Genomic DNA, 25,434 nt, shown 5'->3' with positions numbered 1-25,434 from the left:
TAGTTTTATTTAGTTCAATTTGGTTGTGGTTAATAAGTAGCAAAACTTTTTTCCTTTCAGTTTTTAGAGGGCTTGTGATAACCCTGTTGTTATCTTCAGTTTTTATTATTTTTTATTTTTTATTTTTTATTGGTGTCAGTTTGATTCTCAAGAATTTAAACCTCTGGATAATTATTAGAATTAAAATAGTTCCCCAAGATTGTGTCAGGTTTTTTGTTGATTACTTAAAGAAACACGGAGGGCAAACATAATATTATTATTACTTTTTTAAACTGGATTATCTTTACCTACTTTAATGACAACAAAATATGAAGATGTTTTATCTCATATTTATGCAGAAATACTGAAAATTCTAAAGGGTTCACAAACTTTCAAACACCAGTGTATTTAATTACAAAGTGTGTGCTACTGAACTGTGGGTAGTATTAAATATAAAGTATGACCTTTATACCTCTCATTGCACACTGTCAGGTGAGAGTTGCTCTCTTTGTCAATCTACTACTCATTATGGCTTCAAAGTTCAATCCACCACTTCGCCGACCAACTTTAAAGAAGGAGTTCTCTTGAAATAGTCTCAAATTATGAATATCTCAAGAGGTTAGACCAACGGATGTTTAGACTGGAAGCTAAGGAGAGGACTTAGTGAAGGTTAGTAGTAACATTTCATTGGAAGGTAGTTGTTTTTCTGATGCTTTTGATATGATGACTTAATATGTAGTGATCTACAGTTGGAGTAAACCTAATCTACGTTAGTCTGCTTATGTTACGATGTCGTTTTCTGATCTTTTTATGAAGATTGAGCTATTATTACATGCTTAGATGTTGTGTTTGACAGTCAAATATGATTAAAGCCAGTCATTTATGTATTCAGTTTGTACATAAGCTGCAAACAATTTTATTTCGGAGTATATTCTAAGGCATTGTAAACCATAGAAAATTTAAGGATATAGTGTTCAAACACTGTTATATCCCATGAATTCTCACACTATTATACACTTTGACCAATATCAGATCTTAATTTGCTTACTCATACCTAGTTGTAAAAGAGGTGACAATAAAATGTAAGGTATTTTTATGGAGTCTACACAGTAGAACTTATAATGGATAATTACACTGCCACTGTGAAAACCACCCAGAAAACATTAGACTATATAGACTTGCTTGAGTTCAACACTGTGATTTAAATGGACTGTGATGATATTTTTATAATTGATCACTCTGATAGTGATGTTGGCTTAGTGGTTTTTGTCTGTTCACTGTGTTCGGTGACAGTGAAGGCTTCTGCTAAATTCTAACACTTGAAGCTTAATAATTAAGCCCATCATGTGATTGACGTGGAGAAGACATTTACAAAGAATGCACAAACTTCAGCAAAACATGAAACCATTCTTTTACAACACAGTTGGCAGTGTCGCTCCAGGGTCCTGGGACTGTGGGTTCGGTCCTGCTCTGTGTAACTCCTCTGTGAGGAGTTTGGTGTGTTCTCCCTGTGTCCCCATGGGTTTCCGCCGGGTGCTCCAGTTTTCTCCCACGGTCCAAAAACACACGTTGGTAGGTGGATTGGCGACTCAAAAAAAGTGTTCATAGGTGTGAGTGTGTGTGTCGCCTTGTGAGGGGCTGGGTTCCCGCCTTGGTTCCAGTGGTTCCAGGTATGCTCTGGTCCCTGAATTGGATAGGTGGTTGCAGACAGTGAATGAATGAATGCATTGTTTAAATATTAATATATGTATGAAAGTATTTATATGTATAAGGTAGTGGATCATTCTTAGAGCTGCAGTGACACAGACATGGTGAGTTGTTATTGTCTGTTGAGTGGGTCAGACACAGCAGTGCTGCTGTAGTTGTTAGACACTATATTTTAATTCTTTGAAAGTATGTGTCCAGAAATGCAAATCTTTATTTTCCTGGATAGACAAGCAAAGTTAAAAAAATATATAGAGGGCAAATCTGTTTTAACACCAAGTGAAATAAATTCATGACTCATGAATGATATTAAAAGCTGCTGGAGGCTAGTTAGCATCCCATTTTCATGTTTGTTACTGTCTGGGCGTTTGTACTTATTACAAATACATCTCTAGGTTAAATATTCATTCTTTAAATGCTTTATTTAGATGCCCACTTAAATTCCAGCTGTTTGTGATGGAATCTTATTAAACAAGTGTTTATAAAATAAGATTCTGCTGTGTTTTCTCAGATGTATGCACAGACAGATGCAGATGACTATGAGCATGGAAGAATCCGTGAGCTGCAGGAGCAGCGCATGGCTGTTCAGAAGAAGACTTACACTAAGTGGATGAACAGTGTTTTCTCCAAGAACGGGGTATGAACAATTATTACAGATCCATCCACCTCCTTGTTTCTACACTCACTAGCCACACAGGAGCACTTTGTAGTTCTACAATTACAGACTGAAGTCCCTCTGTTGCTCTGCATACTTTGCTTGCCCACAATTCAGCCTATTCTTCCATAGTCAGGTCCCCCCACATGACTACAACAGAGCAGGTATGGATCACACACAGCAGTGCTGCTGGAGTTTTTAAGCACTGTGTCCACTCACACAAGGAACTAGGCTACTTTGCAAATCATGATCAGAACTGAGAGTTCTCACCATATAGCTTCTGTGTCATTATAACATGGCAGTTATCTATTATGATGGCTTGCTATTGTTTTGTGACTCACTATTTTATAATGGCTATATGACACATCCAGTAGTTGGTCTCGAGTTCAAAGCATTCACTCCAAAACATAAAGAACAATCATGGCTGATATTAGCATGACCAGTACATAGCAATGATTTTTCTGAGTTTGTATGTATTTAGATTTTAAGATCATAAACAAAAACAAATAAAAAAGCAAAATGAAATAAAAATAATTAAATCTAAAATTAACTCACTAACTCAATTGCTCCAAATTACTTTGGAAAAATAGTTAACAGTGACATCAGAAGGACGTCTAGGAATAAATGTCAAAATACAGATTCCAAAATGGTAAAACAAAATTCAAGTTGAATAAAAAAGTGTTTTTAACACTTGTTGAGCCAATAGCAATAATCACTGAGCAAAAACAAGGCAGCAGATATGTGATGTGTTCTCCCTGTGTATTCATGGGTTTCCTCTGGCAAAATACATAAACATATGTTGATTGGTTAACTGACTTAATCCTAACAGTAAACATTATATGCTCATCTGATTAGCATAGACCATGAACATAGCTTTAAGAATTGAGCATATAGAAATGTAAGAGACAGAGAGGTTTTGATGGTGTGGAAACTTTTAAAGATAACATTGTAACATAGTAGTGGCAAGTAGGGTATGTATTAGCAGGAATATTTAGCATAGGGTCTTAGAATTGACAAATGTCATTCCATTTAATGTCATGTGAATAAATATTAATTTAGCTCCAAAACAGTAGGTAACTGAACAAGAAAAAAAGTGTGTTAACCCCCTTTGTAGGTACCTCAATGAGGAAGACATAAACATTTCAACAATTCAAGGCAAGGAAGGAAGAGGACAGCACAGCGAGTGCCACCACTTCATGTGGTACATTCACTGCCAATTGCTTCGGTGAATGTACACAGATACACTTACTACAATAGTAGAAACCCTTTTAAGCACTGTTTATATTCATATTTATAATCAATTAACACAATTAATTGAAAATACATAGGCCTACAATAATACCAATTGCAATATTTTCCGAATATCAACTTACTGTGAATCTCAGAAGCACTCAGAAGATACATTTTGAATCAGATATGCACTCTGGAAAAGTCAGGAGCATCAGGTCTGGAGATTTTTCTAAGCTGTCCTATCACACATATTCACACGGCTGGAAAAAATCTTCATACTTTAAGTAATGGGCGGAGACTGTACAGCATGTGTAGGATATATAGCACGATTCTCTGGAACATAAGCAGCTCTATTCAAACATGCACTCTTGGATATTACCTGGACTTTGTACTGGGGCTAGCAGGATAAAATCTATGTAATGTCCAGGACAAATTCTACAGACATTTGCGTTCACATATATAACTCCTCCAGGTTAAAATCTGGAAAGTTTCTGGGTTACCGTACATATGTGAAAGGAGAATAAGTATCTGCCAGGATCCAAATACTGATATTATTATTCAGAAATAAGTCTATAACAAACAGATACCTAAAAAATATTTTAATTTGAACAGATATAAATATATATATCTATAAATATTTGTGCAAGTAAATGTATTATGTAATACTACAAAACACTAATGCCTAATTTTATAAATGTGACTGTTTGAGAAAGTACAGATAACAGCTTTTTCTTTAATTACTCTTCTTAAGCAAATGTAATGTAACAAAATTGTCCATAAATGGTTATAAAACACTGCCTGTGCCTGTAAACAATCTTTTCAGAATCCAACAACATGAGGGTTTGCCCTAGTGTTAGCTCATTAGCGCATCCCTGCTCTGTTACCCAAGACAGGAAATCCTACTTTTATTTTGAAAAATATAACTACTTAATAAAAATAAAATTATTAAAAGTATCTCCATGAATTTAATGAAACATCCATTCTACAGAATATTGTTAGGTGTTTTAGCAATATACTGTAACATACAAAGTAAACGTTTGCTGTTTTTCTACCGGATGTCACAAGTGCTGTTATGCTATTTAAATATTTAAATACAGTCAGAACTCACATCCCTACTGACCCCATAGATTTGCCTCTTGTTATAGGAGAGAAATGTATTAATAGCAATGTGCAGACTGCTGACAAGGGCTATAAATGTTTCCCTTTCCTATTTCCTGCTCACTTGCTTCGCTTGAGTATTCCTTTTATAGCAAAAGTGTAACTGGTAATTTATTGGAAAACAGGATAAAACTATTTAAGTATTCAGGAATAAGAACATGTTCTGCCCCCTCATTGTGTATGTAGTTACACACTTCAGAGAACTATTTTACCCCATGCTTCCCAATCATGAATACAAATCTGTTTGTTGAAAGCTGTGTACTTTCCTTCCCTGTCCAAGGGAGAGCTGGTCAGAGAATCTAAAGTCTCAAAGCACTTGTATAAGGGAGTGGCTGCCAGGCCCTGAGTGGAGCCAGCACACAGGGAGGAGTGTGTGAGTCATACTGGAACAGACTTAATGGCTGACAGCCAAACACAATGTTCAGAGCCGCCAGCTGCTGCTGCTGCTGGAGGCCAGGCGACGCTTCCTGCTCCACCTAACCTCAACATCTCAGGAGAACACTGGGGTCAGCACAACCTGAACTCTAGCCCTGGGAGTTTACAACCAGCAGTAATGGGCCAAGGGATTTAATTTGTCACTATGCCTTGACAGAGATAATCCCACACCTAACAAACCCCAGGATTTGAGATATGCAATATGTTGTCATTTGAATATTCATATTTGTTCACATGCAAATGTGTGCCATCAATTTAAAGTAACCCTATGTAATATTTTTAAATAGAAATGACAGCTTTAAAATCATTCTTTCATGAAGCTCCACTGAGCTTTATCAGAGAAATAGAGCCTTTGTCATTGCTACTATGGGCTCAGCACGGCACAGACTGCTCTATGTACATTTTTGAGGAAATAAGATTACCCTCCACCTCCCCAAAGGTAAAAATGAATTACACTTTTTTTGCATTAATTGTGTTCAGGAAAAGGTTGTACTGGAAGATGTGTACACTCAATTGAAGACTGGAGTACACCTGGTGCGCCTCTTGGAGCTCATCTCCAGGGAGAAGCTGCCCACTCCCAGCCGGCGCACCCTCAGAGTACACTGCCTAGAGAACAACAGCATCGCCATCAACTTTCTCAAAACTAAGGTGCATTTAGGAGGTTTATTGTAATGATTACAATGACAAATGACCCTTAAGTGACCTTCCAATGAGAACATCCTAATTAATTATGAAGCTCTTGTATGTCAAAAAGTATTCCCCAGCTTTTCTTTCTCCTTAGATTCGCGTAGATCTGATCGGCCCTGAAAATGTGGTCGATGGAGACAGAACTCTGATCCTGGGCCTTATATGGATCATCATCCTCCGCTTCCAGATTGGGGCAATTAATCTGGATGAGGTAGGCCAGTTCACACACTGCTGCCAAACATAGCCTATGATAAAAGTCTGGATGCAGCACAAATTTGAAAGGAGGAACTACAGGGACTTTCTACTGACTAATGCTGATGGGGAAAAAATGGAGAACTGTGAAGTAGACATGCCTTAAAAGCTTCCTTCGGAAGAATTATCATGAATAACCTAATGAATGAAAGCTTGTGAATGAAAACTACTGTAAGCATGATCTCATTGAATAATGAGAATTACTAATACAAACTTAATAAAGTTCATTTATTTTTATCTACATTTTTTTATTGACCAAACTCCTAAATTAGATGCCATGCGCCATATTCATTAAGATTCCCTAAACAGAAATCTAGTATCAAATTCAAATGTATTAGGCACTAATCCTAGACCTGTTCACACCACAGTCCCCATTTACCTGGTTATCAAACTTACGCAGCCTTTAATTAAAAATGAATCTAACCATAAACCATAACAAACCATATTGTGAGTAGTTGAAACTCTGCAAGGAAATTAATCCCCTGGAGCAAAAGTTAGAAACTCAGCTGCTGCCCTCTTATTGCTAACCGGTATCAACTGCTATAAGTCAACAATACTTTTTATGTCCACTTAATAACTAAAGCCTCAAACCTTTATATTAAATATAAGCATTTCTACATAAATGTCTGTTTTCCAGCGATGCCCTGATACCTTACGTATCAGGAAAAAGGAAAATATCACAGTAAAATCTTACAATCATGATTTTTTTAAGTGCAAAACACACTTGAATACCATTTTAATGAAGTATGTCAATTTTGTAGTTTGGTATGAGCAGAAAGTAACAGGCTTTTCATGATCATAAACTGCCAGGAACTGAAAGGTTAAACTGTTATTTAATAGTATACTTTTTATTTGGTTTATGTTCACGCATTAGCATTAGCATGTTTAAGGATATATTGTCAACTATTTACACCCCCTCTCCTCAGCCCCATGCTGCCATCAAAATATTGTCACCCTACTTTAGATCAGACAATTAATAGCTTATATTTTAATAGCTTATTAGGTTAGTAACAGCATTGCTTGGGTTATTTCAGATTGAGATAGACAGAATGCTAATCTGTGAATACTCAGTATGTATTCCAACTACAATGAACATTAATATATTTTATTTGTACATTTTTATTACAAAAATGTAAGCTCTACTGCCAATGTACATCAGCATTATATAAAAAGTAAAGGGCATTTAGACATTGCCTATTAGCCTTCTTATTGGTGTCACGTGACTTGAGATGTGTAATGTTAGAATCTACCTGGGTTAATGAGATACAGTTGGAGTATATTTGATATATCTAAATGCAAAGTATTTGTAGGACAGTGGTGATACCAGCCTAGCCCGGCGTTCAGCCAAAGAGGCTCTTCTGATCTGGTGTCAACGCAAGACCGCTGGCTATGCCAATGTGGACGTTCAGGACTTCTCCAGCAGCTGGAGAGATGGCCTGGCCTTCAATGCTCTTATCCACACTCATAGGTAGGCTTCTCTAACCAAAGAACATAGGCTAAATAACTCATTCAGTGTCTTTAAAAAAATAAAATTTTTACCTGTTAATGCAATGCCGACTTTCCTTTCTAGGCCGGATTTGTTTAATTACAGTCGACTCCACCCAGACGAGGCCAGGAGAAACTTGGGTCATGCATTCAGCCTAGCTGAGAGTGAATTTGGCATCATGCAACTGCTGGATGTGGAGGACATTGTGGTGCCTCATCCTGATGAGAAGTCCATCATGACTTATGTCTCACTTTACTACCACTATTTCTCTAAAATGAAGCAAGGGCAGACAATCCAGAAAAGGATAGCCAAGGTCAGTCAATGAAAGTTTTAAATTCCCCTTAAAAATCTGCATTTGTCCTTAGAAATTACTTTCTAAATTATTGTTTAGTGGACTTAATTTGTCACCCAACAATATTATTATTTTTCTATATTATTTTTGTTGTTGGCTAGTATTCATTGAATATTACATATTTTTTTTGTAGTGCAATGTGGGATTGTTTTGAATGTACTGAAAACCATCCACTATGTTTTCCAACACTACTGCAAAATGGCAGAACCAAAAAAGTGCACTATATTTTGAATTTGGCACAGTTTTGGACACAACGAAAGATTTCAAGGCAGACTGTATGATTGTGATTCTGGGAGCAGTGCAACAAATCTGCTGAACGTTTGCAAGCAGCGAACAGAAGCTCGAAATTGTACAAACTGATGTGAATGAATGATAAAAGATTTTAACTGAATGAACTAAGATGCCAAAATTATTCATGCATTTGCGTGCATTTTTTGTATTTGCGCCTTAAATATGTTTACATTCAAAAACTGATGTACACCTTCAAATCACAGTTTACACTTAGTATATGTTGTGGCTCAAATCTGCCTCCATACTATTTCTTCCCAGCATGGGCAGTCTTGAGGACCCCATCTGTTAATCCTGAATGAGTGTTGTGCTCAGGGACACAGCGGATTATTGGATTTCACAGTAGGGCAAAGGGAGGGGCATTGATGGTAATCAGATAAGTGTGTACTCAGCTTTGGTTACACAGGCAAACGAGGGAGTTAGTGCACCCCACAGCACGCTTTGGACAAATGTTTAAATTGCCTTCGCAGTCATTCCAGGACCATGACAGTAAAGGTCCCTCAGGTTCCCCTCAGCAGACAGTCAAAGGCAACACGGCGGATGTGAGTTCAGAGGGTGGAGGATTGTTTTAGTGTGCTGGCTAGGGAAATATGGAGAGTCACATGAGTGAGAAGTCTCCTGCTCTGCCCATGTCCGTCGCTCAACACCATGTCCACATGTGTGAATAGAACGGAGTGCTTGCTGTCTTTGCCAGGCACATTGTTTTGGGAATTGCCCCAGGATGGGCCAGAGATGAGCTCAGTTTGGCCGTGAGACAAGGGAGCCTCCGTGTTTGTTTTCAGGTGAACCTGGTTAGTTCATCAGGTGGGAATGTCATTCAGTGGCAGATTCAGCAGTCAGTGGCTGAGATGGCAGACTATGAAAGAAGTCATTGTTAAACCACAAAGGAATATGCAGACACTGGGAAAGGTGTGTATATGTAGCTAGATGTCAGTGTGCTATGTTGGTGTTTTTAAATGCTGCTAGTGTGTCCCTCAACACTTTTAACACTTAGAAATTTTTTTGAGGGTGCTGCGGTAATGACACTGAACTATCACTGGATTAGGAACACCTACCTTGTATCTTCACTCCATTTGCTGAGCTCCACTGATTATACAGGTGCACTTTGTAGTTCTACAATTACAGACTGTAATCCACCTGTTTCACTGCTTACTTTCTGATGCCCATTTCACTCATGTCCTCTAAAAACCTCAATCTGTTCATTGGAATTAGAAGTTATTTCCAAGACAAAAACCCCTTTAATACCTTAAAAGTGGCTTAGATGTGAACTTTGTCTTAATTATTGGTTTATTCCCCACATTTGGCCTGTGTGAAACTTACAGACTAAATTAATACAGATTAATTTTAAGCCATGTACAAACAAACAACTCTCATTTCTTTCCCCTCAAACATACCATTCCACCTTAAAAGAGCTTCTCAACATAAAACACACCAGAGCGTTTCCTTATAATCGTAGATGTCCCCTTTAATATGTGAGCATATACAGAGCATTTATAATACAAGCCTTGTCAGTGATCTATGAGAAAAAAAACCCCAAAATAATCTTTCATTAATCGTAATAATTTTGTAAACATGTTCAATTAATTGAGATATTGATTTGAGGTGGTACACAAATGTGTTAACAATGTTAAATGCTTGATTTTCTTTGGAGGGAATCTTTAGTTTCAGTTTTGACTAGAATTTAATATATAATGTGTGGTCTCGAGAGAATACAGCAGACAATTTTGTAAGAACAGTTAATCTGGTGTCTTTTTGAACATTCTCTATTCTTATTCCAGATTGTGGACCTCCTGAAAGAGCTGGATGACATGAAAGGACAATACGAGCACATGGTTTCTAACCTGCTGCACTGGATCAAGACTAAAGTGGTGGAGCTGGATGATCGCACCTTTCCCAACTCCCTGCTGGGTATGAAGCGGCTGGTGGCTGACTTCAAGACCTACCGCACCGTGCAGAAGCCTCCTAAGTATCAAGAGCGAGGTGCCATCGAGGCTCATCTCTTCAGCCTGCGCACAAAGCTGCGGGCCAACAACCAGCGAGCTTATGTCCCACCAGAAGGCAAGACCCTGGGAGACATTGAAAGGAACTGGTCCATATTGGAACGGGCTGAGCATGAGAGGGAGCGGGACCTGCAGAGCGCACTCCTTAGGTTGGAGCAGCTCGAACAGCTTGCACAGAAGTTTGAACGCAAGGCCACGCTCAGGGAGAACTACCTGCAGGACACACTGCGGCTGGTTGAGAAGGATGACCTGAGAGGACTGGACAGTTTGGAGGACGCTAGGGCTGCAGCCCAAAGACTGGAGGCCTTATGTACAGATGTGCTGGCCAGCGAGCCACGATTTCAGGCCCTGACTGAGATGGCATCTGTCATTGAAAGAGAAGACTACCACAGCAAGAAACAGGTTGTCAACAGGTAAGTGGTATAATATAATCAATTCTATTTGAAAATACATAATCAAATATGGGTGGCACGGTGGCGCAGCAGGTTAGTGTCGCAGACACACAGCTCCAGGGGCCTGGAGGTTGTGGGTTTGCTTCCCGCTCCGGGTGACTGGGTGTGTTCTCCCCGTGTCCGCGTGGGTTTCCTCCGGGTGCTCCGGTTTCCTCCCACAGTCCAAAAACACACGTTGGTAGGTGGATTGGCGACTCTAAAGTGTCCGTAGGTGTGAGTGAATGTGTGTGTGTGTGTGTGTTGCCCTGTGAAGGACTGGCACCCCCTCCAGGGTGTATTACTGCCTTGTGCCCAATTATTCCGGGTAGGCTCTGGACACACCATGACGCTGAATTGGATAATTGCATAAAGATAATAGACATATATGGCCTGTACATTACACTGTAGTACTGAAGCCATTTTGAAGCTATGAATTGAATTTAGCAACACCTACCTTGTATGCTCAGATTGCTTAAAAGTCTAAAATTTTTTTACCCCAAAATGTTTAATTATTTTTTTATTGCAATATATACATCACCTCAATCCTCTCTTCTTTTGTCAGATCCATCTTCGGTTAGTTGTAACGAACAATAAAAGTTAGACATTTTCTGTGTGATAACATTTGAACCACAAGAGATGTTACAAATATTACTATGGCAATCGATATCTGAGAATATTCTGGCCCATTACTCGCTGGGGTAATCAGATATGTCACTCTCCCTTTCGTTTCTGAATTAAAAGGGTGTCCTGAGACTTTTGACTCAACCTGTATTTTGCCAAATATTTTGAAGAATGACATTGTACATTCTGTACTAAACACTACACACTCCAAATTATAAATTTTCAAGTGTTACCTATTATTAGTATGCTTAATCTTTTGTTATTAATGTTAGCAGTTAAAATAAAAAGAACAAGTAAGATCTGTTTAAAATCTAAAAGCATGGGCTTTTAAAAACCATAAATCTAGAGGCACTCGCCAGGGCAGCTTTGAAATTCTGCATATTTTCATAGAGATTTTTTAAGTAACTGGGCAATATCTAAATATTAATGATAGGTTTTTGAAACTATATGCAAATTTTTACTATCTCTACCTTTCATTTGTTGATGCTATACACTACATTTGTATTACAAATCTTTTTTTTTTAATTGTAAATGTGTTTTTTTTTGTGTGTGTAACAGACAAGTGAAAATCTCCAACAAATGGCAAGTTTTGCTCCAGCAGCTGCAGCAGAACAGAGAAAACATCCACAATGTTGTAAACACACTGGCTGTACTTAAGGACATTGAATTAATCTCCCTGGACCTCAAGGAGCTACAGGTTATTTGAAACTTTTATTTATTATATTTAGCAAATATTACCTACACCTTCCTCTATAACACACAAATTAGTAATTAATTAAAAATAATCAACTTGTTTAAGTCAAGCCCTTAACATCTTTATAATGAATAATAAAACAAAAACAGCTTAATGTAAATGAAGATGTTAATTCTTCCTTAGGCCCAGGCAGAATTTTCTGATCTGGGGAAGCAGTTACCGGAGGTGGTGGATCTACTGCAGAAGCAGGACCTGTTGGACACTCAGATTTTCTCTCTGGGAGAAACACTGAGTTCCATCAGCAGCAGTGCCTTAAAGGGGAAATGTAGGGATCTGTCACAGGTTCAGATCAAAGTGAAAGAGCTCAATGCCCAGTACAGTTCCCTCCTGGATGTCAGCAAAAACAGGTAGAGTCTTACTTATCTCTGCCTTATGCAGAAAATTCTTACCCATATCTTGTAGTCCTTTGGCATAATCTGTTGCTGAGTTTTTAAATAGTTTGTATAATGCTCTGCTTTTTCCAAAAGGAGGAAAGCACTGGAAGGGCAGCTGAAGCTCTTTGAGTTCTTTCATGACTGTGAAGAAGTGGAGGCATGGATCTATGAGAAGTGGCTTCTGGTGCAAGCAGCTTCTTTGGGAAGAGACCTCAGTCAGATTCAACAAGCCATTCAAAACCACAAGGTTTGGCCCATTGTAGCAAATCAAAATTTAGTGTACAATTTTAATGAAACTAGATAAAACTTTCAGGTATGAATATTTAAAGAAACACTAGGTAAGATTTTTTTCTCCTCGGTTTCCCCCTTGAGTAATTATATATAACTTTTCTGAAATCAAAAAGAACGATGGAGAGTTGGGGGTGGTTTCCTACCCACTTCCAGAAATTACATAGAGCAGTTCCTGTAGTGCTGAGCCCAAAGTAGCAACAACAGTGTGTCTGTTCTCCATGGTACAGGTCAGTGTACATGGAACAGGTAATCACAATGTTTAAGCTGTAATTTTAAGGTAAAAATATTACCTAATATTCCTTTAAGGACACACATTGTATTGAAATTTAAAGCTAGGAAAAATACAGTACTTAGTAGTTTACATGAGTGCATGTGTTTATGTTTTTCAAGAAAATTGGTGCAAATGGCTAAATTGTCAAAGGCTTAATGTTACATCTACAAATGGGTCTGCAGTGATTTGGCACAACTGTATGGAAAATGAACAAAAAGAAGTTAAGAAAACAGACTTTCTTCTCTAGCATGTAGTGCTTAGTAACAATAGTGGCCTAAGAAATAGTGACCTAACCTTCTGTATTGTTAGGCTTTGGATGCTGAAGTGCAGTCACAGGAGTCTCTGTGCTCAGGAGTTTTGTCCAGGGGTCAGGAGCTGTGCAGAGACCGACACCCCAATGAAAGAGACATCCAGAAATGGATCCGGACCTTGCAGAAACAATGGCAGCAGCTCAGAGACCAAGTAATGAACCGAAAGAACAGACTGCATGCAGCTATTGTCATCAAACAGGTCTGTTGTACACTATATAAACTCTGTGGTGCTAAATTTCAAAGAGGTTATATGCATCTATTTCATACAATTAAAAAAAAAGCACTAACATGCACTTAAAATACTTGTCTTCTGAAAAATAAATAACATACACATATGATGAATGTACAGTACCACGTCGCATTCAATGTATTTTCTTTGTTTTTTTATTATTTTCTACATTGTAAATGTATATGGAGGAAACTGGAATTGTTTTCAGTGAACAGCTGTGGCCTCGTCAAGAGTTAATTTGTAGAACTGCTCGCCTTCTTAATGTTTTTGAAACTGTAACTTGGGTCATGCAGAGGTAGGGGCTGGTACACAGTTCTATACAGTGAACAGCGCTATTCTGCCAAAGACTGAAGAGGTGATGTGTCCAAACATTTGAATTGTACTGTATAAGTAAAGCCTGTAAATTTTCAGTACTGTTTTCTTAACAGTATTTTGCAGATGCAGCAGAGGCTAACTCATGGCTTAATGACCGCAAGCCTCTCTTCATTGATGAGGATTATGGGAAGGATGAGTTGAGCACTGGTGCTCTGCTTCAGCGCCATCACAGACTGGAAAAAGAAATGGAAGCATATGCTTCTGAGGTGAAGAGGCTTGGGGAGCAGGCCAAAATGGCTGCCCATCTTGCTCCACTAACTGTAAGTAATAATACATTTGTTTCAGAAACATCAGCATTCAGCATCAGCACCAGCATAAGCCTAAACTATCAAATATGTTCTCCTGGCAACCACCACACACAGACTCGTCCATTGGATTGAAAGACAGCCATGGAAACCCATTCCATGAAGCTCTCTATGGACTGTTCTTGAGCTAATCTGAATGTAACACATTCAGACTGTGTTTAATCCTGAATTTAGATTCCGTTCCACTTTAATTAACCTGAAACAGCAAACATATGTCAATATTACCCACACACCTATGGAGCAGGATTAGAGCAATATTTTCATCTTTTCATTATTTTCATGATTTTTGGGAGTTCCCTCTATAAACACCTTCAGATGCTGTTACTCTGCTGTGAGCCTAGATAATACCTAGCATTTTGGACCGAGCCCCTTGGTTTTTTTACTCGTTTACTGACACTAGGGTTTCGTAAACAGATCAGGCTTGTTTCAAGTGCGCAAATACATTGGATGGTAGTAAATGGCAAGGAGGCATCCTTTGAAATGTATAAAAAGTGTTTTTGGATTAAAACTTCCAGAAGATCCAAAGTGTCAGTGTGGAGATTTAGTTATGAGTTAGCTTCTTCTGAGTGACTGTGCATAGTAATTATGACAGGATTAATGGCATAATATTTCAAGATTAAAGTTAAAAATACATTTTTGAGACTTTGTAACCTTTATAACACTTACTTTTGACCAGTCAGATTTGTGATTTAACCTCAATAAATAAAGTGTCATCAAGTTTTAGAGTCAGCGACAAGCAGCCTTCTTAGTACATGACCCAAAATTAAATCAATGAACCGATTTAGCTGACTGTATCAGCTAAAGAGCACTGCTTTAGTAGCACTGAAATCTTCTTGCTATTCCATACAGACAGAACCTCAGCAGAGCAAAATGGTCCACTACAGTGATTCATCAGGAGACGAAAGAGAGTCAGCAAAGGAAAAAGGAAAGATTTCAATAAGAAGCAGAGGAACCTTCAAAACAGTGGAAACTTCACCAAGAACAGTTCCTGCAAAGCAAATGCCAGACTTTAATGCCAAAATTAGGTTCAAATTCAGAGGTATAAATATCATACAGTGTCAAAGAGCTAATTTGATAGATACCCTGCTTAATCTGTCAAACTTTTTTAGGTGGTTAAATTATATTTTGTATGTATATTTCAGGTGTAAAATTAACTTGGGATCGCGGGGAAATGGTGACAATCCTAAACCGAGGGAAAGATGATAAAATACTGGTGCAAGATGGTAACGGAAATGAGCAAATAGTGCCTTCTACATACATTACAGAGCTGCCATCAGCTGTAAGTCTGTCCACATGAGGCTAGAAATCATTGAAAAAACGCAGTTTGCAAGTTTCAGGTTTCTTTTTATATTTTCCTGTTTTTTTGTATACTGATGGGTATGGTCTGTCTTTTGATATTTCTGATATCTGAAAATACAGCAAGCACCCCCTGCACATACAAATGGGGTTCCAGAGAGCCAATTGCAGAAAGTGAGCCGTCCTCGCCGCACCCGCTCCATGCGCAGAGGCACTGCTGAAATCTCCACTACTTCAATACCTGATCCACACTTCCAGAAAGATACTATAGAGGACACACAGAGTAGCTTGGAGAAAAACTTTAATAGCCTCAATCAATTAGCGCAGGTAAGTACCATCAACTCTCGTACCTCCCTTAGTGTGATTATATACTCTCTCAAATCAGTGAGGCTCTTTGTTTTTCCTTTTAGCTGGAACTCACATTTCAACACATTTTTGACTTAGAAGGATGTCTTTTTGTAAACATATTTTCAACTTTCAATCAAATATAAACATTGTTTAAATGACTGGTGGCTGGCGGATTGTCAACGTCTTTTCAATGACATTTTGCTTGGCAGGAATAGTGAACAAAATTGCTAATAACCCACTTGGGATGTGTTTCCGTTGGAAACTATTGATTCAACACAAATGGCAACTTTTTGGGCTGGAATTGTCATACTCAAACTATCCATTCCACCTTAAAATGGACCTTTTATGAAACACTTCTTATAGTGCATTACCGAATTAATTTGCGGCTCAGGAACTGTTACCAGGCCAGTAACTGTGGGCTGCCTAAATCTGTAAACATGAGAGTAAATAAGTTGCTTTGATGTTGAGCAGCACCTTATGCAGAGAACTTCTTGTGTGAGTCTCTCCAATCAGAGCTTTGTACCTGTGTTTATGAGAAATCTCAAAGGTAAGGTTTAAGACCAGAGCTTCTGCTCCTTGGTGCTCACTCCTGGGCTGAACTGAGCTGTGGCTTGTACTCTTTGTATAGGAATAGTTCTATACTGAGCAGTGCAGTTTAGACAGGGTGAGAATGGTGCTGTGTCGTTTGATCCTTGTGGTATTTTGACTGTAAAAATTATATTAAGACCACAGTGAACTGTGTTAACTCTTGGAAATGGGGTATTATATGTTCCCCTTAAAGGCAATGTCTACAATTATGGGGAAACATTGCTCTCTCCTTTGTTTACATTCAGATGATCAGCGTATTTTAAGGGGGAACGGTATGTTTGAGGGAAAAAATATGACTGCTGTCTTTACATGGCTAAAGTTTGTCTGTGAGTTTATATTTATTCACTGTTTGAAATACCCCATTTTAATAAACTCATTTGTAAAGTTGTTTAGTTTTGTAGCACTTTTGGTCTGTTTTTACTTTCATGCAGTTAGTGCTGTCCCAAATTTAGAGTCAATTCCATCTACAGCAAAAATAAGTCAATATTACACACCTACAGAGAAGGAATAGAGTAATATCCTCATATTGGTTTATGCTTTTCAACATTTCGAAAAGATGTAATCTTTATACCTCCCAGAGTAATCTTCTCATTGACATATAATTATATATTTAATCACAAGTAAATTGTGATTAGTTCTTTTGTTATTTAACACCTCCCCAATTGTTTTTAAAGACCTGCACTTTCAGTGGAAAAATGTAATCTTTCACTTTTGTTAGGACTATTGGCACCAACACATTAAAATGACCTCCTTGTTTCTACATTCATTGTCCATTTTATCAGTTCTACTGACCATATACATGCACTTTGTACTAGATCTACAAATAGAGACTTTAGACAATCTGCTACTCTCCATACTTTCTTAGCTCCCTTTCACCCTGTTTTTAATATTCAGGACCGCTACTAGACCACCATAGAGGATACATTTGGGTGGTGGATCATGCTCATCATTGCAGCACATGGCCAGTGAATGTGCGCAATATTTATAAACTTCAGCTTCACAGATGTGTCTGATCCAATCGTACCATGGAAACACACTAAAACAACAATTCAGAGTCACTTTAGTGCTCAGAGTGATCCACTCCCCAAAATAATGCATGCTTAGTGGTGGTCCTGATCATTGAGGAGCAGGGTGAAGGAGAGCTAAGTGTGCAATCGTTAGACTCCAGTCTGTAATTGTGTAACCACAAAGTGCATTAAGGTGCACACATTATGGACAATGACATTTAATCATTCACAAATAGTTTAGTTTACTCTGAGTTATTGGTTTTTTGTGATTCAGAGCCAATCATATCTTCTCCCAGAAGAGATGAAGGGGACGATGACATGATTCTGAAATATTCACTGATATTTAATTTGAAAAAAATATATATATATAATTTTTTTTTTTCAGTCAAAGAGAAAAATCCTGGATGAGACAGCTCAACTGCATCGGTTCTACAATGCATGTGAGGAGTTTGAATCCTGGATGGAGGACAAGGAGAACATTCTTAATACCTTCAGCTCCAATGCCGAAGACATTGAGGTTGCGCAGGCCAAATATGAGGTGTGTGCTTTCAAAACAAGTAACATCTTAAACCTAGTACAGTCAGGAAATCAAAGTCACAATTATTGTTACAGGGTTGGTATTTTCATACATGTCTTATATGATGAAGCTGTACTGAAATTGTATTTCTCTATGAAGAATTTCCTTACAGAGCTGGCCAGTGGGAGGGGTCAGCTAGATGACATCAGCAAACTGGCTGAAGAGCTCGTGAAAAAGCAGCATAGCAAAATAAGAGAAATTCAGTCCAGACACGCCCAGGCCACTTGCAGGTAGCATTCAAGTACAACCTTCATCCGTCCATGATGATAAACTTTAAACCCACACCTTCACAAACTGAGAACTTAACAGTTGAATGTGTTTGGTATTTCATTGTATGCATTCCATAGTAATATTTAAAATATATGTTCTTCACCTTTAGGTGGAACCACATTCAGGCCCTGAAAGATAAGAGAGGTCAAGAGCTCCTCAGCTCAGCTGATATCAAATCATTCTTGCACACTTGTGATGATGCCAAAGCTCAGCTACTGGATAAGCTGGACCAACTGGATACTCCCGATGTGTGCAGTTCCTCTTCAGCCCTGAAAGTTGAGGAAAGTAGCCAGGTCCAGGCTGAGAGAGAAATAGAAGCCTTGGAGAGAAAGATAGAATATCTAAAGAATGTGGCCAAAATGTGAGTCTGAGGTTATAGCATCAGCATTTACCCTTGATCATAAGTGAATTTAACATATTACAAGGATTAAAATTCTCATTCACTATGACGAACTTCTTTCACAGCCAGCCATTTCCTATGGAAGCATTTTAATTGGAAAAGATTTTGAAGTAAAAGAACAGGTTGTATATAAACAACTGAATTACAATTGAATTAAAATGATTGGATTATTTACTGAATTATAAAGGACTTACATTTTTGTGTGCAGTTTAAACAGTTTGTACTTTCTAAAAGTGAAAAGTTTATTTGAACTCTACCCACAAAAATAATGTCATCACTGTGGAGGAATGCAATTAAAAAGGGTTCAGTAACCCAAATGCAATATCAGATATTCAGTTAAAAAAAACACCTGTATAATTCCGTGGATACTACTTCAGTCTCTTACTTTAACTTTAGTATTTGTAATTTATAAGCCATTTCTAATTCAGTAAATATTAATTATTTCATATTAATACAACCTTTTTTTTTCTTCAAAACATATTGTCATTAAAATACTTCAGTGGTTATTTGGTCAGTTGTATCATGCTGTTGGCGGTAGATGAGGTGTTTGTTTGTGGTGTGTACTTGATACTTTAATCGCAGAAAACAAAATCATTATAAAAGTGAGCAAATATTAGTGACACCCACTGGTAGGAAATACAGTTACAGCCTTGAAAAGTGAAATCAATTTAAACTAACCTTCACATAAATGGTTTTAAGAATATAGGAAAAGTTCCGGAATTTGATCCAGTGCAAAGATTTTGTCGATCCACTTGCAAAAGACTGGTGCTCTGCGCTTCTAAGAACATTGACCAGACATGGAGCTTCTAGTGAGACATGGCAGCCTTTTACTGTAGTATCTTTCTCCTTATCCTCCATTTCCGGAGTCATAGCCATTACAACTGTAGAAACATCCCTGAAACAGGTATCAGGTGTAGCAAAGATTCAGGCTCATGGTTGTACTGCCAAAAAGCAAAATAGTTGATAAAACTTATGCATTTGTAGCAAGAATTAAATAGAAGAATTTAGATATGTTTGCAGTGTTTTGAAGCATTGTTTTTTTATCTGTTTTTTAAATAAGCTGAAATTAAATCAGTTAAAATCAGCATTAAATTCACATATAGGCAAACAATAGTAAAGCTGTTCAAAAGCACATACTTCACCTAAAACACTATTGGTACTGCATTTTTTTTTTAACCTGAAAAAGCTCCAGGGGCCTGGAGGTTGTGGGTTCGATTCCCGCTCCGGGTGACTGTCTGTGAGGAGTTGGTGTGTTCTCCCCGTGTCCGCGTGGGTTTCCTCCGGGTGCTCCGGTTTCCTCCCACAGTCCAAAAACACACGTTGCAGGTGGATTGGCGACTCGAACGTGTCCGTAGGTGTGAGTGAATGTGTGTGTGTGTCTGTGTTGCCCTGTGAAGGACTGGCGTCCCCTCCAGGGTGTATTCCCGCCTTGCGCCCAATGATCTCAGGTAGGCTCTGGACCCCCCTCGACCCTAAAATTGGATAAAATTTTTTTATCCTTAGGATAAAAAAAATAATATTGAAATATTGAAATTCTTCTAAGTATTATTTTTTAAATCCCAAGGATCTATACTGTCAGATTCTCAAATTTAAAATCAGACTTAAGAAAAATAAAATAAAATGAAATTGTAATTGAATTTCTCATCATGTTTCCACTGGGTGTTTTGTATAGGAAACAGGACTGCAGCCCTGCAGAGAGTGAAGCCATCATGGAAGAGGTTCGTGCTTTGGAGGAACTTCTGTGGGAGGTTAAGGCCCAAGCTGCCAAAAGGCAGTGCATGCTTGATGAAGCTCGACGCCTGTATCACTTCCAGAAAGAGTCCAAGGACCTCCTGCTGTGGGCTGAGGCAATGGAGGATCGCTTGGTTGAAGAAGAGAACATCTCTGATGTAGCCTCCGCTCAAGCTCTCTTGAAGGAGAATCAGGATGTGAGGGTGGAGATTGAGCAACAACGAGCAAGGTCTTGTAACAGACACCTGAATAACAATCAGCACATTTACCAGTCAATCAAGACATAAAACGATTTTGCAATCTTTGGAAATGCTGGAGTGAAACGCAGATATTCACACACACACACACACACACATATTAAATCAAAACATTTCATATAATTTAATACATATTTAATTATAAATACGTTTTATTTTCAGGTTGAAAGGCTTAGAGAAACTGAATGAGTCATTAGAGAAGTTACCTGAGGGCAAAGTAGCCAAAGATGTCCAGCAAACAGTGGCAAAGTTGAATCATGAATGGAACAAGTTGGATAAACTGTGGTCCAGTCGAAACAGAAAGTTACAACAAGGACTTGAACTCCAGAAATTAAACAAGGAGGCAGATCGAATAGATGCAACGATATCCGGTCATGAAGCAAGGCTAAAAGTCAAAGATCTAGGGGTGAGAATTGTGTTTGAATTTGTTGATTTAGATTTGTATATATATATTATTTTGTATTTATTATTTTTTACACAATGTAAGCCATGCTGTCCCAATCAGGCTTAATGTTGTCCTCATGATCATTGTGGTATTTCTGGACAGGATTCTGTAGATAGTGTTTACAGTCTGCTCAGCCGACAAGAAGAGTTGGAGGGTTTGCTCCAAGCTCTTGACCAGCAGATTAGCACATTTCAAAACAGGAGCCAAGAACTCATTGACAAACGTCACTTTGCATCCAAACAGTAAGGATGCCCGTGCAGTCATTTAATGTTTCTTTCTATTTAATTGAATTATGTAAACAAAAATATTTTCACAATTATTATTTGCTTTCAGGATTCAGCAGCGACATCGGGCAATCGAAGATCGAAACAGGAAGCTCAAAGACGACTGTAAACAAAGAAGAACGGAGCTACTTGCCTCCAAAAATTACCAGGTATTTTTATGTATTAAGGTTGTCACAGTTTTTCAAGTTTTCATTTCAAGTTTTCATTTCAGTTCTCACTTATCCAGTTCAGGGTCACGGTGGGTCCAGAGCCTACCTGGAATCATTGGGCGCAAGGCGGGAATACACCCTGGAGGGGGCGCCAGTCCTTCACAGGGCAACACACACACTCACGGACACTTTTTTGAGTCACCAATCCACCTACCAACGTGTGTTTTTGGACTGTGGGAGGAAACCGGAGCACCCGGAGGAAACCCACAAGGACACAGGGAGAACACACCAACTCCTCACAGACAGTCACCCGGAGCGGGAATCAAACCCACAACCTCCAGGTCCCGGGAGCTGTGTGACTGCGACACTACCTGCTGCACCACCGTGCCGCCCTAGAACAAGCAATATATTTAAAATAAAAATAAAAGTATATTAATATATTTAAACTTCAAAATATTTAGTTACTCAAGAAGTGTAATTAAAATATGATTTAGAATGAGGAAATACAGCACCAGTCAAATCTCCCACTCAGAGAGGGTTTTCTTTGTTTAGGGCCATTTTCCACATTTTGTGAATGTGCAGTACCAGTCAAAATTTATACACATCTTCTCATTCGATGTTTTTTTTGGAAGACATTAAATGAAAGACATTAAATCTTTGAAAGGAACAGATATGGAATTATGCATTAAACAAAAACGTGTTAAATAAACCAGAATATGTTTTATACTTTAGATTCTTCAAAGTAGCCACCTTTTGCTTTGATGACAGCTTTGCACACTCTCTGCATTCTCTCAGTTAGCTTCATGTGGTCGTCACCTGGAATGGTTTTCAGTGAACAGATGTGGCCACATCAAGAGTTAATTTGTAGAACTGCTCGCTTCTTAATGTGTTTGAGACCATAACTTGGGTTGTGCAGAGGTAGGGTCTGGTACACAGCTCTATACAGTGACTAGCCCTATTCCACCAATGATTAATAAGAAGATGTGTCCAAACTTTTGACTGGTACTGTACATACCTTAATTCATTCATTGTCTGTAACTGCTTATCCCGTTCAGGTTTGCATTGGGTCCGTAGCCTACATGGAATCATGGGCACATGAGGAAATACAGTATATTATAAATAATATAACATTTTTCACACAGTGTGATTGTACCTTACGCTGGTTGCTTCTTGTTAATGAATAAAACTGTTCTCCTGTGACAATTACATATGTTAATAGATCCATCTGCATGTGAAAATAATTTTATACTGTAACTTACTGAGAGTTCAGATTGCTTTATAAAAAAAGACAAAAGGATCAGAAAAGAGAAAATGTATTCTATTGCTAAACAATGTAATTTGCTAATATAAAATCCTCATTTTCTTTATGGCAGGAATTTTACAGAGATGCTGAGGAACTTCTCCTTTGGATGGAGGAGAAATTTAAGATTGCAGAAGATGAATCATACAGAGATCCTACCAACATCCTCCGAAAACTCAAAAGACATGATGCTGCAGAGAAAGAGATGCAGGCCAATCAAGTCCGTGTGGACAAACTGATTGAGGTACACTGTATCTGAGAATACTTTACCGAGTTTACTGTAGAGTTACTTACTGTTATTAAAATCTTAAAGGAACACCAGGTAAGTAAACGGAGAGAGGGGGATGGTTTCCTTACCCTCCCCCCAAAGTTACATAGTGCAATTTCTGGTTTGTTGAACGCAGAGTAGATATATAATAGATACTTTGTCAGATCCAAGATCTAACATTTGTCTTGCATAAAAACAGTAGCTCCGTTAGATCACAGTACATTAATATTACAATCTGTATAACACATTTACTTGTATTGTAACACCTTTCATAATTATGGATTAAGCTTCTTTTGTTTAAGGATTGACTGATGTACAAAAGAATGTTTCAGTCTAACCTTATTAAACCATGAAAGACTGTATCGTCGTCCAGATGGAAGTGGTACATATTCACTGTTCAAAACATGATTAGTATCAGAAATTATGTTTTTAACGAGCCAATTGTTTGTTGTTAGAAAAAGTGCTCTCATACAGGCCCTCTATTACGATACGATTAATACTACCAATAGGCTATGTACCGTGGACAATCCTACCTTGATTTTGTACCACCAAGGTTTTATTAAAGATTGTCCCAAAGGCAAGTGTAAAATGTGTTGCTTGGTTCATGTGATCAGGCAGGAGAAGAGATGGTAGCTGAAGACCATTACAACAGTCAGAGCATCCAGAGGAAGAGTCGGCTGGTAAGAGGCCGGTGGAGTGAGCTCCAGAGGAAGATGATGGAGAGAGGGGATAAGCTTAGACAGGCTGGACAACAGGAACAACTCATGGAGCTTCTTCAGGTATAAACGAATGCCGAATTGCCTTGAAGGAAAATTTACAGCATTTTCACACTTACTCACATTTTGACATTGCATTCCAAGGTGTTATGACCCAGTCTAGCGTTGAGCCGTAACAGAATGAGGTGTGTGTTAGAATTAATGTGTGGGAAATTAATAACTATAACAGAGATGAGAATGCAGACAAAAAGGACACAACAGAATGGATAGAATAAATTGTAGATGTGGTATTTACAATGACACAAACACCAGTGAACTTCAGGATGGCCTTATGCCGACACAAATAACAAACAAACACCCACTGACACACAGACAGCTCTAACTTACCTAAGTGAAACAAAAAACAATGTCTTACCTCATTCCCTAGGTATACACAACAAAACACACAAAACCCACTTCCAAAACAAACGGCAGCCAACTCTACACTGGTGAGAAATATAGAGAGTGATAACAAAAATAAATCAAGCATCAATAACCAAACAGGGGCTAAACAAACCCATATTCAAAGTAAGAAGAGCACAAAGTCAATTCCAAGAATCACACAGAATTCAATATACACAACAGTCACAACAAGCACATAGGCATCTTTATGATTCCCACCAAGATGACATACAGGAAGCAATGATAAACAGAACACATGGACTGGAGTATGGAATGGACTCTGGACTGATGAACAAATACATGGGCTGGAACAGACAGCAGAACCTAAAATATGACAGAAACAGAGAGAGAGAGAGAGAGAGAGAGAGAGAGAGAGAGAGAGAGAAAACAGCGTAACAAAGATAAGACGCTACACAATATTCACACACTCATTTGAATCATGGGGAGGGGTAGTGGAGGCAAGATATACATTTTTAGGAACACACATGGATCAAAACACAAACAGAAATTATACAAAACAAAAAACAAACAAACAAACAAAAAAACAGTAGACATAATCAAATTCAACTGAAAAGCGTGGATAGATTTATATTAATTCACAAAGGTTTTGCTGTGTTAAGTTTAACTGTTAGTTATTCCATACAAAGGGGGAACTCCAAAGTTGAAAAATGTTTTTCTTGGTGGTAGTAAAACCTGTTGTTAACATCTTTTGTTGAATTGGATTAAACCAGAAATTTGAGTCATTGTTTAGAAGACGCACATGTGGCAAGAGCAGGACACTTAGATCAAGTCATTTGCATAATATAGCTCCAGTAGAAGTCCTTAAATCTGCTACTTTAGAACATATGGATAATAGGTGCAGAGTTGCAAATAATTGCAAAAAAATAACCAGACATACATATAGACGTTTGTCTTAAATTAGACCATAGATGGCTGGTTTCCTAGACAGGGATTAAGTTTAGTCCTGCACTATATCCTCTGTTCAATGGAAAATCACAATTCACAATTCCTGTAGTCCAGGACTACACTTAATCCCTGTCTAGGAAACCATCTTATAGTGTCCTACTCACATGAGGGAAAAGCTTTTGAATGCAGATTTGTTCAACTATCAGTGGTGTAAGATGATAGTCTACCAGATTATTGCATATTAGTGTTTATAGTCCTCATCC

At 38.2% G+C, this 25,434-nt stretch overlaps 1 protein-coding gene across 1 annotated transcript in view; it reads left to right on the top strand.

Annotated features, from left to right (window-relative positions):
• Positions 1–438: 438 nt before the first annotated feature.
• sptbn5 (spectrin, beta, non-erythrocytic 5) overlaps positions 439–25,434 on the top strand; it is a 59,431-nt gene continuing 34,435 nt past the window's right edge. The window contains exons 1-24 of the mRNA XM_066654062.1: positions 439–471; positions 2,195–2,320; positions 5,642–5,809; positions 5,943–6,059; positions 7,411–7,568; positions 7,671–7,899; positions 10,005–10,639; positions 11,837–11,975; positions 12,156–12,379; positions 12,500–12,653; positions 13,278–13,478; positions 13,937–14,143; positions 15,038–15,227; positions 15,331–15,467; positions 15,608–15,811; positions 17,813–17,965; positions 18,104–18,234; positions 18,384–18,635; positions 20,347–20,634; positions 20,825–21,068; positions 21,210–21,349; positions 21,441–21,540; positions 22,914–23,084; positions 23,723–23,887. Coding sequence (XP_066510159.1) covers positions 439–471; positions 2,195–2,320; positions 5,642–5,809; positions 5,943–6,059; positions 7,411–7,568; positions 7,671–7,899; positions 10,005–10,639; positions 11,837–11,975; positions 12,156–12,379; positions 12,500–12,653; positions 13,278–13,478; positions 13,937–14,143; positions 15,038–15,227; positions 15,331–15,467; positions 15,608–15,811; positions 17,813–17,965; positions 18,104–18,234; positions 18,384–18,635; positions 20,347–20,634; positions 20,825–21,068; positions 21,210–21,349; positions 21,441–21,540; positions 22,914–23,084; positions 23,723–23,887 — 4,566 coding nt within the window. The remainder of the gene's footprint in view (positions 472–2,194; positions 2,321–5,641; positions 5,810–5,942; positions 6,060–7,410; positions 7,569–7,670; positions 7,900–10,004; positions 10,640–11,836; positions 11,976–12,155; positions 12,380–12,499; positions 12,654–13,277; positions 13,479–13,936; positions 14,144–15,037; positions 15,228–15,330; positions 15,468–15,607; positions 15,812–17,812; positions 17,966–18,103; positions 18,235–18,383; positions 18,636–20,346; positions 20,635–20,824; positions 21,069–21,209; positions 21,350–21,440; positions 21,541–22,913; positions 23,085–23,722; positions 23,888–25,434) is intronic.

The sequence above is a fragment of the Hoplias malabaricus genome, chromosome 1 (assembly GCF_029633855.1).
Source record: "Hoplias malabaricus isolate fHopMal1 chromosome 1, fHopMal1.hap1, whole genome shotgun sequence".
Lineage (NCBI taxonomy): Eukaryota > Metazoa > Chordata > Actinopteri > Characiformes > Erythrinidae > Hoplias > Hoplias malabaricus.
The sequence above is the reverse complement of the archived record's forward strand: the minus strand, read 5'-3'. Positions and strand labels throughout refer to the sequence as shown.